A 14,417-nucleotide genomic window follows, 5' to 3' on the forward strand; every position below is an offset into this window, starting at 1 on the left:
GATAAGCCTGGCTGCTCAACATGCTACCAAAACTGCGTAGTACAAGCCTATACCAAAGGTTGGGTTTCCTATACCTGTAGTCAGTTGTTTGTAGTGTTCCCAGATGGTACTGCATACAAACTTTGCCTAACAGAGGTCAAGACTCTCACCCTTCACGCTTGGTTTCTGAGAGGTTGAGATATAGGGATTGGGACCTCCCAGATGACGTGATTGAGGTGGTGCTTTCGGCTAGGCGACCTGCAACAAAGTCCCTGTACCGCTGGCATAAGTTTTGCGACTGGTGCAGAGGAAAGCATGTGGATCCTTTTCAGTGTTCGATTCTGGAGTTTCTCTCCTTCTTACTTTCTTTGGCCCACAGAGGCCTTCAGGTGGGCGCCATTAAAAGGTTATTTGGCAGTGCTGTCTAGCTTTTAAGCACTCTCCAGAGGAATGTTCTTATTTTAAAATTCCACTGATCACTCAGTTTTTGAAAGTGCTCACGAATGTGTTTCCACCGCCGCCGTTTCAGTTGCTGGTACCTAAATTTGATTCTAGACTTTCTGATGGGTGCTCCGTTTGAACCCTTGCACTCTTGCCCTGTAACATTGTTGACCCTTAAAACTGTTTCCTTGGTTGCAGTTACATCTGCTAGACGAGTGAGCGAGTTGCAGGCACTTTCTTCTAAGCCACCCTTTACTTTGTTTCACAAGGACAGGGTTGTACTGAGGGTACGTCCGTCCTTTCTCCCGAAGGTTGTGTCAGACTTTTATTTGAGTCAGAAGGTGGTATTCCCCGCTTTCTACCCTCCTCCTCATCCTAGTAAGGAAGAACGGCTTCATAGGTTGGATCCTAGAAGAGCCTTGAGCTTTTATCTACCCAGAATAGCAAAGATCAGAGTGGATCAGCTCTTTGTGGGGTATACTGGACACTGTTTAGGACTGGCTGTTTCGAAGCAGACCTTATCTAGGTGGATTATCCTCACTATTTCAGAATGCTACAGATTGGCTGGTAAGGACCCTCATCCAAGTTTGCAGGCTCATTCCACCAGGGGTATTGCTACTTCGACAACCTTCCAGACGGGGGTGCTGGTGAAGAATATCTGCGACGCTGCAACGTGGTCTTATATACAAACGTTTGTCAAGCATTACTCCCTGGATACTTACCATGCCCAGGCTGTTCTTTGTTCTGCCATTTAATTGTGTATGTCTAAATTCTTTTCCCTCCTCCAATAATTTTTACTGCTTTGGCAGTCTGTCATAGATGTGGAATACGTTGGAGGACACAATCCATTGTTAGGAGAAAGACAGTTCAGAAACGAAACTGATTTTTTTCTTTACTGAGGATTCCCAGCCTAATGACAGGGAATATTCATGAGCATGTGAAGTAACTTGTTCCTTTTTAACTAGTATTGCTGGGAAAGGGGAGGATTTAAAAGTGCTCATATGCTTTGAGAACCTGTTAACCTTTTTCCTTCCCTTTAACTTTTCCTATTTTACCAGCCTCTGAATTTTACCAAGTACAGAAGTGATAAATAAATGCCAACACTGTCCTAGCAATTGGAGTTACTGCAGGGTATATGAAGTGTGTATGAAACATCTCTAAAGAGTATCTACATCCTTATCTTGATTCTGACATGTTATGAAGTGTATTTTTATTGTTGCACATTGCCCTTTTTAAAGAATGCTTATTTAAAACTAACCGTTAAATAAATAAAACATTATTTTACTAGAAAACCTTGTGTAAGTGTTATTTGGATACTACTAATTGTGGATTTCAATGCTACAGCTCTACAGCTCACATTTACCCCTCTTGAGATACGTCTGGCTGCTTAATCACTCTACCAACTTGTGTAGTACAGACCTATACCAATAGGTGGGTTACCTAATACCAAGAGAACACGACTTGTGTAGTCTCCCACAGGGTTACTGCATCAAATCCTGCCTAACAACTAATTACGAAACAGTCTATTGCAATTCGAATGTGATAAAGAACGTGTTGCTATCTTGAAGGATGAGGCTTTCTCCCTTGTGGTACCAGCAATTACAACCAGTATCGAAAGGCTGTGGCCGTGCATGTCCTTTATATAATAGATTGGGTTCGCACTGAAAGTGGGCCGACAATGTTTCAATGTTCTGAACTGTAGATGAGTTCAGCAGTATTAATTTTAGCCAAACCATTCTCTGATTTCATTCTTCAGACAGATCTCAACTTTGTATAGTTTTATGCTCTGGGGGTAATAGCAGATGTCTAGTCTAACCGAATAAAACTAGTCAACTAAACCAATAACGCCAGTAGGCATAATGCCTAATTCTCCATGTGCCGCACTTCTGAATTTTTCTAATCTTCCTTTTTGTTTTTTAGATTAATTGGGCTTTAAATAAAGGCATAAAATCGGAGTACAAGAAATTTTGGAACGTAGAATTAGGTGTCACCTACATACCTTGGAATAAAGTCAAGAAGGACGACCTTGAAAATATTTGTGAGGGAGGAATGTTGGACACTGAAACCCTTCGCTCAGGTAAGACAGAATATATTTTAAGTATTCATGGAAAATGTACAACTACAGTAGTTTAAGAAAGGTGCACACAGTCAACACATGGACTAGATAAGTACAGATAACTTGTGTGAAGGCAGAGTTCCGTTTTTAGGGTTTATCTTTCCATTTTATGGGAATCATACATATAGTGCTTTTTCCATGCTGATTTTTCCCCTTGCGCCCTTTATGTGCTAGTTTAAGGTGGCCTCAAAGACATGGATTCTTTGTAATCACTCTATTCTGTTCCCAGGCGAATTATTTAGCACTACATTTGTGTTTTTGGTCTAGGCTTGTGGCAGTTGTAATGTAGTAGTGGCTTTGCCAAGGCTGCAGCTGGTTGCACTGCATTTGTAGCCCAATGTCCCAGTATGGTAGCCATTGGAGTAAGACTACTGAACATTTGAATATCCCTTTGTCTGTGTACCCCGAGGCAGGTCTAAAATGGCCTTTCTGCTAACATGGGCTCACTCTCGGCCCTTCACCTCCTAGCCTTTAACCCTTTAAGTGCCATGGGTCTCCCCTCCCCCACCCCCCCAGTGCCAAGTCCTTTTTTGGTGATTTCTGTATGTCGCCATTCAATGCCTTGTAACTTTTTTGTTAAATGAGAGATCTCGGCCAAATTTGGCCCCTTTTTTCCCCAAATGTAGGCAGTCGTAATGTCATCCAGGAATCCTAGGTTGCTGTAAGGGCGAAAATGTTGTGTTTTTTCAAAAAATGCCAATAAAATGATGTACAAAGAAGCCTGTGGTTTCCTTGTAAGAGCTAGGAACAAATTGTTTGCTGTGCTAAATTCCCCAGTTTCCTGGCTTTCAAGAACAGGTTGAGTGGAAACGAAAAAAATATTTTGATGTGGTTATCAACCGTTTTGTGAGAGGTAGGCGATTTTGCCCATTTTTGACAATTGGACATGCCTGGACGAATGGAAGAAAAGGGTAGAAAAGCCGAATTACATACATTTCTGAAAAGTAGACAAAATTCCAAGTTTAGGAAGGGGTGATTTGTGCAGGTCGGGCAACAACTAGGTAGGGGAAAATGCCATAGATTGAGGAAAAAGCAGGAAAATGACCGGAAAAAAAGGTATGTGGTGGACATGGTTGGCTTGGTACGGCAACGGCTTCTATGAATTTTGAGAAAAACAATGCTCTGCTACATTCCCCCGACTCTTGCAGTTAGGAAAGCACACATGTTTTGTAGTGTTTCACAAAACAAGCAATACCACAAGCCAAACACTGAGCCATGGTACACAGGAGTTTTATGCTTACGGCCTGAACAGACGTACTCGGCATGTATAAATCAGGAAAACCAATGCGGTGAGGAACGGCAAGCATACATTTTTTGAAAGAGCACAGGCAGACCTTTTCAAGGGTAGGTGACTTGTGCAGGTTACAAAAGTGTATGGTGCCTAAAGCAGTGACTAAATGTAGGGCACATTTGGGAAATTAAAGGGTTGTGTGACAAAGGTCACCAGCAAATGGGTCAAAACATTATGAAAACCACACAAACACAACAAATGTCATACCTTCCCGCGTTACCACACGTATCCCGATGAAAACAGTACCTCACATGTGTGGGTGCACCTACCTGGGCGCCAAGGGGAAAGCCGAAACACACCCTTAACCCCAAGCCTTTTCCTTCATTTAAATTTCATGAATTTTGCAGGTGGGCACACCATACAGATATGGGCCTCGGTTGTCCAAGCCACCTAGGAAAACGGGGAACCCCATGCATTTCCAAAAGGGAACACCCGTGGGTATCAGCAGTGGTCTGACTTGCACAAATCGGCCCACAATGTATTACCCACAAACCCCAGCAAAGTCTGAAATGTGGCAAAAAAAGGCATTTTCCGCACATTTCACTCGGCTCACCCAATGAAACACGGCACCAACAACACATGGCCTACCGTCCCGCGTTCCCACAGGTGTCCTGATGAAAACGGTACATCACATGTGTGGGTGCACCTACCTGTGCACCAAGGGAAAAGCCTAAAACACAGGTAACCACAAGTCGGCAAAGCATCATTTCAGGAATTCTGCTCATGCGCACACCCTACAGATTGCGGCCTAGGTTGTCCAAGCCACCGAAAACTCGGAACACCATGCATTTCTGAAAAGAGAATACCCGTGGGAATGCACCAAGGTCTGACTTGTGCAAAGCAAGCACATTTTTCACTTTTCTTCATGTGGGCAACGTATAGATTTGGGCCTAGGGTGTCGAAGCCAGCAAGGAAAACGGGGAACCCCATCCATTTCCCAAAAGAGGACACCCGTGGGAAGGCAGAGGTCTGACTTGAGCGAAGCGGGTGAGAATTTATTACCCAGAATCCCTGACAAAAGTGAACATTTTGTTTTTTCCCCACCAAATATCACACTGTCGGGGATTGTGGGTAATAAATTCTGGCCCGCTTCGCGCAAGTCAGACCTCTGTGCATTCCCAAGGGTGTCCTCTTTTGGGGTTGGGGGGAGAGGGCCCCCGAAAATTGTGGGACAGGCCCCCCAGTGCATGTGCCAGTAAGGTTTGGGCACCCTGGGGCCAGATTGGCACCCTAAAATGTGCTGTGCCGAAAGGCTTGGGGTTACCAGGGGGTTACCCTTTTCATTTTGCGCCCTAGTAGGTGCACCCACACGTGAGGTATCGTTTTCGTCGGGACACCTGTGGAAACGCAGGAAGGTATGACATCTGTTGTTGGCGATGTGTTTCAGTGAGTGGAGAGAGGGAAATGCCTCTGAAATTGGCTGGAAATGAAGACAATTCTCAGACCTTTCACTCTGGCCACCCACCGAAACACACAGCCAACACATGGCCTACCTTTCCGCGTCTCCACACGTGTCCCGATGTAAATGGTACCTCACATGTGTGGGTGCACCTACCGGGGGCGCAAAAGGAAAAGGGTAACCCACTGGTAACCCCAAGCCTTTCGGCACAGCACATTTTGTTCATGTGGTCAACCTTCAGATTTGGGCCTAGGGGTCGAAGCGAGCAAGGAAAACAAGGAACCCCATGCATTTCCCAAAAGAGGACACCTGTGGGAATCCAGAGGTCTGACTTACACAAATCGGCCCAGAATTTATTACCCAGAAGCCCCGGCAAAGATCCACATGGGAGAAGGGTGCCCAAGGCCAGGGATATTACCGCCGACTTTGCTGGAGCTCTGGCTGGCCTGCGTTACAGCTTCTCCCCACCAGGGAGTCCCGGCAGTGTGTCAATACCTCCCCGAAGGGAAAAGCTGTAATGCAGCCCAGCCGCAACTCCAGGACGGTTGGAGGCGATGTCCCTGGCCTTGGACATCCATGTACCTGTTAGGGAAAATTCTCATTCTATGGCTAATTTCCCTTACCTATAGAGTCCCGCAGCAGCTTTGCTGGATTTGAAGGGTTTGTTTCTTTTTCCTGCTAAGAGTGAGACTCTTTTTTTATTTTATTTATTTATTTTCCCCACTCTTAGGCATTTTTGCTGTGTGTGTTCTAGGCTATTTTTGTGTTTAATGTCTATGGGATTTTCTTGCCCCCATAGAAACCATCTTTATTCACATGTGTTCAACAGCACCCTCAGTGTAGCGACCCCCAAACATAGACTCCATACCCTGGGACTGACTGTCTCCCAGGGCATGTAAGGTCCCAATTGACTTTACTAGTCAATTTCTATGAACTAAACCAGTACAAACCATCTTACTATGGAGGTACTGGAAAGGGTTAATAGTTTTTCCCTTATGTTCATTTTCGAGAGGGTAACGTACAGTCCCTCCCTCAAAAGTTTCTGGCTGATGGCAGTGGTTACTACCGTAAATATTCGACCACAAATACTTCCCTATGGGATTCTCCCATTGTTCGAGGCTATCACTTTTTCTGACAGCCTCGAACATACCGCTGGTTTATTTTATTATTAACTTTACTCCGGTAGGTTTTATTTGCCAGAACTTTAATATAAATTATTTCTCGTGTCTTTCTCTAAACTCCTAACCCAGGTCGGGGATCCTTTGTTCGTCCTTTTGGCGGGCTTCTGCCTTTCGGTGCCACTGAGTCTGGGGTGGGTCCATCGTGTGGGAGGGGGAGTAGGACCCCTGGACAGGATTGCCTCAGCAACCCATGTCGCACTCTATCCTGATAGGCTGGAGGGTCTCCGCCAAGATGACCACTCCACTGTGTGAGTGACAGCTAGGCCGTATGAATGGGGATCTTTTTGGACAAAAGCAGGGTCCTAAGGACTGGAAGAGCAAGACGTCGCCACTGGAACTAAGAAGCCGAAGAGCAGAGAAGCCAAAGACATCTGCAACGACTGAACCACCGGTGAAGCCCTGCTGCAGCGTCTCACCACTTTTCTCCACACGACGAGAGAAGATCTTCATCTGCAAGAGCCTTCTTTCCTTGAGCGGGTGGAGCCAACCAGTTTGCCAATCGCCTTCCCGGACCTGCCTTGGTTGAATCTCCCGTACCCTGTACTCGGGGGCCGGATAGCCAGGCACCAGTCCTCCCGGACCGCGATTTAAAGGAGCTTACCTTTTATTCGTCTGGCAGCACGGCGGCTGGTTTCATCCCTGGGTAGTGCAGTAACTCGAACCTTCGTCCACGACGAGAGCCTCTCTTCCTCTGCTGGATCACCCGAACTGCAGGAACTACCAGGAACAACCGCCACCGCAGGAGCCACTTCTTCATTTAAAGGTACATTTTTCCGCCAGGCCGCCCTTTCTTCGCGGTAGCACTAAAGGTGTTTTAAATCCTTTACCTCCCTGTTGGGTTGGCCGCCCCTCTCTTACCATTGTCTTTTCAACTTCTGCATCCACCTTTTCAAATTCGTTAATCAAAGACTTGACTGCAGCTACAAGAACAATTTGATCCTGGGCCCTTGCCTTGTATCACTGACTCTGGCACAGGCCTACTGAGACTCGCTACGTTTGTTAGACCTGCTTTCTTTAGATTGATTTTCATCTAGAACTGTGTGGTGCACCTATTTCTTACAACTACTCTTTCCTTCCCATTTTTAAACCTTGTGAAATGCCATTTTGCTCAAATTTCATTTAAGTATTGCCTATACTGATGCACTGTCTTGCTTAAACTGGTTCACAAACTTATGGGAAGTGTTGCTAGGATGTGTAGGAAACTATTTATATATAACTTGTGATTTCCCTCCCTTGTAAGGAATTGATAGAGTATCCCTTGTGTGTAGTTTTCACTGTGCCGTTTTGCTCAGTTTTCACTCTGGTTCACTTGGCCTACAATTTAACTTGGGAGTGTGTATATTTTTCCTTTGACTTAATTTAACTTGCTTGATGACTGTGATACATGTGTTTTATTAGAAGTGTATAAAATAAATCTATAACTACTTTTTAATGCAAAGCTTAGGTCGGTGTTTCCCTGTGCCATAGTACTGTAGGCCTATTGTGTAAACCCTGAATACTGTTAATCTCTGACTGCTCAGCCACGGCTACCAACTAAATCTTTGTGGTACAGACTGATACCAAAGGGGATGTATTGCTCTCACCTGTAGTCTTATTCTTCTGTAGTGCTCCCTAAGGGAAATGTACAGGATTCTGCCTAACGATACCATGTGGGTGTGCTGTCCCCTAAGCACACCAGCAGCTCCAGGTAGCCCCGGCAGGATCCCCATTCCACCCTGGAGGTGACATCTGTAACGTAGCACAGCCCGAGGTGGAGCCTGGGCTTGCAAACGGACAACCCACATGGGAGGGATCCGCTCCCGGGGAAGCACCAATGTTCTGCTGGCATGGGGGGCAATTTATGGCCTGCCCCTGCAATTGTGTCCCAGCCCACCAACAGATCTGCCCAGACGGCCCATTCCCACCCACACCACCAACAATCCAGCCCCAGTCTCACCCACCCCACTGACAGTGGGCCCTAACCATAGAATAATAAAAAACAGTACTCACATAACGTTGCAGCTGCTCGCATGAAAAAGCTGTAAACAAAACAAACATGTTACCTACGGTCACAGCAAAAACAAATAATTTTCAAGCATGCCCCCCCCTTGCAAGCCATCCCTGGTGGTCTAATGAACCTCATCACACCCCCTCCCCCCCACTGAAATCCCATTTGCCCCTTCCTAAGGGCAGATCTCTGCCCCCAGGGAGGCCTGCATGAGGTACCCCTGCCACCTATTTTGGGTGAGGTGGGAGAGTGCCACCAAAAATTGTGGGCCAGGCCCCCCAGTGGGTGGGGCAGTGGGTTTAGGCACCCTGGGGGCAGATTGGCACACCCATGTGCCCATCTGCGCGAAGGGAAGTTTGGGAAACAAATGAAAATGTCAGGCTGCACTTTAGGGGGGGGCTGAGGGGCACCTTAAACCGCCGTAAAATTTTCAAATGTAATGGGGGGATACACCTCTCCACCACCTAGGAGCAGATATCTGGCCCCCGGGAGGGCTGCATGACATGGCCCCCACTCCATTGTCGGGGGGAGGGGGGGAGGTTGTCACCACCCCTTCCCATTAGAAAATTCCCCTTCGGTTTGGGGTGCCCCACAGACCCCCCTAAAATACGGTCCACCATTTTAACTTTATTTCTTTGGTAACCCAACTCACCTTGGTGTAGGTGGCAATCTGGCCCCAGGGTGCCCAAACCTTGCTGCCCCACCCACTGGGGGGGGTTGTGTCTCAATTTTTGGTGGCCCTCTCCGCCCTCACCCCAAATGGGTGGCGGGGGCACCTCATGCAGGCCTCCCTGGCCCTCCTACAAACGGCTGCGTGAGGTACAACCCCCCTTCCATTTGGGGTGGGGGGGAGAGGGCCACCAAAAATTGGGGGACAGGCCCCCCCAGTGGGTGGGGCAGCAAGGTTTGGGCACCCTGGGGCTAGATTGGCACACCAATGTGCCCCTCTGCGCCAAGGCACGTTTAGTAAACAAAGAAAACAATTCAAAATGGCAGGCTGCCCTTTGAGGCAGGGGGGGTGAGGGGCACCCTACACCGCCAGGTAATTTTCTAATGTACTTGGGGTTGACCCTCTCCCTCCACACCAAATGCAGGAGGGGGGTTCTCATGCAGCCCTCCCTGGGGTTACATGCCCCTTCCTATGAGCAGATACCTGCCCCTAGGGAGGGCTGCATGACATGACCCCAAGTCCATTTTGGGTGGGGGTGAGGGGCAACCCCTTTCCATACATTATTTTCTTTGCCCCAGGGGTCTCCATACATGTGGCCCCATGCTTTGGGGCCTCGGTGGGGGAGGGGGCCGCTCACCTAGTAAGCGCCCCCCCCAGCTGACTGTCTGGCAAGGACAGCCACCCTGCTGGGTGAGTAGCAGTTAGGCTGGAATGAAAGGGAGAGAACTGTTTAAAAGGCGAGTCTCTTGGACTGCAAAGCAGTCGAGCACTGGAACGAAAGAACCGAAGAAGAGCTGGAAGAGGATGGCTGCTGCAACAACTCCTGGACCGTTGATTCGCCCGGTGACGCACTGCTGCAGGTCCGAATTGCCAAGTTCATCTCGACAGAGCAGCCCCTTCAAGGACGACTTCTTCCTTCGAGTTGGCAGGACCCATCATCTCATAAGCCACCTGGATACCATTCTCAAGGCTGTTTAGGATTAACCAGGGAGAGAGATACCAGCTTGTGTGCTTGAATCTACAGCTACTGGAACTGAAGTGACTCCATCTTGTTTGCTTATTCAGTGATCCCGTGCAATGCAGAAGTCCCCTCAACGTCCTCCCTCTTGTACCCACGACTGAGGCTCAGGAACAGTGAGATCTACAGGAACTGCCAGGAACAAACAACTTCAGCTGCATTTGTTTCTTCATACTAAGGTACTGTGTCAACTCAATTTAAGACTGCCACTCTTGCAGTGAAAGTTCGTGAAACTTTCCCAACTTGCAGGCCTAATCGGCTTGTGACCTCACAAATGATTCTATTTTGCCTAAGCTACTTCTGAGAACATTTGCAGAGACTTGATCGTTTGATGCCAGAACTGCTCTTTCCTAGCCAGAACACTAGCCCATGGACTTTGGCCCGGCCTATTGACTTGAATTGAACTCTACTGTTGAACTGAAACTATTTACACCATGTACCAAGTATATGTGATCTATTCTACTTACCTTGTCCCTTTTGCTAATTTCTAAGTAACTGAACTACCATTTGGCTCCTATTTCAGGGGAGCTCAAACTGTCTCAAAAACTTAGTTTTGTATTGAAGTGTATTGGTCGATAATATTAAGTTGTCTTCTAGTGAAATGTTTTCTAAATGATTGTGTAATAAATGTTTTACCAAGAAACCTTGAGTATGTGTCTACTTGAACCACTGTGATTGAAAGTCCTCTGTAATTACTTGTACTGCTCACATTCACTCTTGAGATACGCCTGGCTGCTCTGCTCGCTTCCAAAAACTGTGTGGTACAGACTTAAACCATAGGTTGGTCTTGCTTACACCTGCAGTCCTAATTGTATGTGGTGGTGCCAGAGGGTACTGCATGCAATTCTGCCTGACAGCCAACTGGATACCATTCTCGGAGCTGGTTGTATTTTCCTCAGAGTCCTGCAGGAAACCGAATAACCAGGCAGAGGGACACCAGTTTGTGTGCTTGACTACAGCTACCAGAATTGAGGATTGGCCAGTTGCCAGCTTTTTTCACAGTCCCAGTGCAGTGCAGGAGTCCCATGATGTCCTCCCTCTTGTCCCCACGACTGAAGCTCAGGAACAGCGAGATCTGTAGGAACAGAATCTTCAGCTGTATTTTTTTTTTCTTCATTTGTACGGTACTGTGAAACGAGACTGAGAGTACTTGCCTTTCGCGATGAGTGTTTGAAACTTTCGCAACTAGCAGTCCTAATCAGCTGTGACCCAACAGATAATTCTTCTGGTTACCAACTACTTCTGACAACTTCTACAGAGACTTTACCGTTTACTTACCAGAACCGTTTTTACCTATCCAAGACTTTAGCCAATTGACATTGGCCTAGCCTATTGAATTGAATTGACTGTTCTGGTGAACTCAAAGTATCTGCACTGTCTAAGAAATTGTAATCCTTATATGTTCTGAACCTATTCCTTTTTGCTCCTCCCAAGTATTCTGAATGCCCTTTTGCTCTGCCTTCAAGGTAGTCAGAATGCCTCAAACTTATAGTACTGAAGTGTATTTGTGTGTGATATTTAACTGCCTCCTCCTAGTGACTAGTAACTGACTGTTGAATAAATTTAATAAGTGTTTAACCAAGAAACCTTGAGTGTAAGAGTTTATTTGAACACCCGTGATTGTAGACCTGTGTAACATCCTTACAGCTCACATTCCCTCTTGAGATAAGCCTGGCTGCTCAGCTCCGCTACCAAAAACGGTTTAGTACAGACTTGTACCAGAGGTAGGTTTTGCTTACCCCTGTAGTCCTACTTTTGTGTAGTGTTCCCAAGGGTACTGCATATAACGGTGGCAACAGTTAATTTATCATGATTTTTACTGTACTTTTTATTAGGGTTACCGTGTTTGGCTACTAACAGTGACAAGTGTCCCAACATGCTGTTGCCGCATGGTTTTTTGTTCGTGCCTCAGCCATCTTGTCCGTTGCCCTTCCTCCTACCTTGCCAGTTCAGGAATATCCTTTTATGGTTCCATTTGCCCGTGAAAGCCTTGCTTTTCGCGTGCTTGTGCATACCATGTGTGTGGGGTGCAGGAAATGTGCTGGGACTGTCTGGTCCCAGTCCACATAAGGGTGCCTGCTAGACTGCATGTCTATACTCTGGCCTGGTGGACAGATGTATAGGAGGGACAACTCTGGGAGCTGTAGCCACACCAATCAAGGTAACATGGAAAGTGGTCATGGCTAAGTCTCAGGAAGGGGTGAGCCTGGTAAAGGGTCCACAAGATAAGTAATACACAAGTACTATTGGACAAGTAGTCATAAAGGTGCTATATTTATTGCCAAACAATTATAAAAATGGCTATCAGCAAGTAATATCACACAACCCTCATAAAAAAATACATATATGCAGCCTATTGCAAGAAGAATCAAATTATCCCCACCCCGCTGTTAGGGAGAATTCTCATTTGGAGGGGATTGTGTCCTCTGACGTATTCCACATCTTTGACAGTAATTACCACAGCTGTGCTGCTTCGGAAAACTTTTTCGGCGTAGACGTCCTGCGCCTGACGTCGATACGCTCCCTCGAGGACCTCCGTCGACGTCACCGGATGTTATATCTAGGATGCACGACGCCCGTAGCCTGTTACGTTCGGCGCGCTCGATTCTTCTACTTCGTTGATGAAAGTTGAGATCATGTCTTCGTCTTCTTCTACCCCAAAGTTGGGCTTCAAAAAGTGTCGGGACTGCGGTTCCAAAATGTCCATTACGGACCCGCACAACGTCTGCCTCTGGTGCCTTGGCGAAAGCCACGCCACTGACTGCGATGACTGTCAGTCCCTGACTTCGAAGGCCTTGCGGGAGCAGAAGTAGTAGTAGTTAGCAGTAGGTAGGGTATCTAAAACCCGTAAGCCGAAATCTGCTGGACTGATGACTCGAGGGGCGACTCTCTGCGTTGGCGTGAGTCCTGGGGGTCTCGGTTTCGGAGTGGGTCCCGCCATTCCTCTGCTTCTTCTAGGCATTCTCAGAAGTGCCGTCACCGGGCGCCGTCCTCGTCAGAGGGCTCCGCCAGACAGTGGGTAGCTTGTCCCACCAACCATTCATTGCTGGCGGAATGGGATGCATTCCGCAAGGAGATGATGGCGATTTTGGAATCGCAGGGCACCGTTCCAGTGAGGCCTGTATTTGAGCCCTTCTCTGGTCATCCCACCCCCAGGCTTGATTTATTGCAGCCTTTGGACTATATTTCAGAGGTGGAAGAAGGGTCGGATGAGGAGGGGGTTGTGCCTCCTGAGGTTCCTGATGACCTGTTGTCTGGTCACAGCCAAATGGATGACCTACGTCAGTCTTTACATGACGGCAGTGGTCTGGACACCTATCCGGAGGTTGACTTTGGCAGGCCTGAGCCTGGTACACATGCCGAGTCCTCGTACAGGCGTCTCATGTCGAGGGTGACTGAGTACTTGGGGTGGTCTGCTCGACCTGTGGATTTTCTGCAGGATGACCTGACAGATATATTGGACCAAGGTCCACCCACTGACCCGGTGTTGCCATTTCATATGGCCTTACAAAGAAGGGTGGCGGCGGCTTGGACTTCTCCGGAGAGTCTCCCCGCAGTGAATAATTTGCTTCCGAAAAAAATACCGTCCAGCCAGTGGTGACCCCTGCTACTTGTCTACGCACCCCACTCCGGAGAGTGTGGTGGTGCAGGCGGCTATGGCCCCAGCAAAGAAGGCTGCGTACCCTACCATCCCTCCGGATAGGGACGACAAGCGTTTTGATGATTGGGCGAAGAAAGTATTTTTATCTGGGGGTATGGCTTTAAAGGACGCCAACTCCGTTTGTGCCTTGGCAAGATTCACTCACACTCTGTGGAATTGTGTATCTTTGGCGGCTGAACATATTCCCGAAGGGGAGGAACGGGATGGTTTTTTAGCCCTCGTTCGGGATGGCAAGGATGCCATGTGTGAATCTGTTTAGACTGGTCTGGACGTGGCAGACTGTGTCAGCCGGTCCATGGCGGCGAGCACCGTGATCCGCAACCTCGCAAACCTGCGCAAGTCGGGGTTTGCTCCTGATGTACAGTCCCGGCTTCTCAACATGCCCTTTTTGGCAGCAAGGCTGACGAGTGCCTTGAGAGGTTGCAGACCTCCAAAGCTGCGGCGAAGTCCTTGAGCGCTGCAGTACGTCAACCTCTGCCTTTTCGTCCTATGGGACAGCAATGGAGGGGAGGTTCCTTTCAATCCTACTCTTCCTTTGGTAGATCAAGTGGTGCTGCCGGTCAAAGGGGCCAACGTAGGAGTACCAGAGGTGGAAAACAAGGTACTCGAGGTGCCAAAGCCGCTCGGGCAGTTGCCTCTTTGCCCTCAGGCACTGCCGCAGCTGCTACCACTCA

The 14,417-nt window shown here is 47.8% G+C and overlaps 1 protein-coding gene across 2 annotated transcripts in view; it reads left to right on the forward strand.

Moving 5' to 3' along the window:
• SCAF4 (SR-related CTD associated factor 4) overlaps positions 1-14,417 on the forward strand; it is a 1,175,829-nt gene that overhangs the window by 648,457 nt on the left and 512,955 nt on the right. For both annotated transcript variants that reach the window (XM_069636348.1, XM_069636349.1), the window contains exon 17: positions 2,341-2,497. In XM_069636348.1, coding sequence (XP_069492449.1) covers positions 2,341-2,497 — 157 coding nt within the window. The remainder of the gene's footprint in view (positions 1-2,340; positions 2,498-14,417) is intronic.

The sequence above is a fragment of the Ambystoma mexicanum genome, chromosome 7p (genome assembly GCF_040938575.1).
Source record: "Ambystoma mexicanum isolate Mex_15411 chromosome 7p, UKY_AmexF1_1, whole genome shotgun sequence".
In the NCBI taxonomy this organism is placed as follows: Eukaryota; Metazoa; Chordata; class Amphibia; order Caudata; family Ambystomatidae; genus Ambystoma; species Ambystoma mexicanum.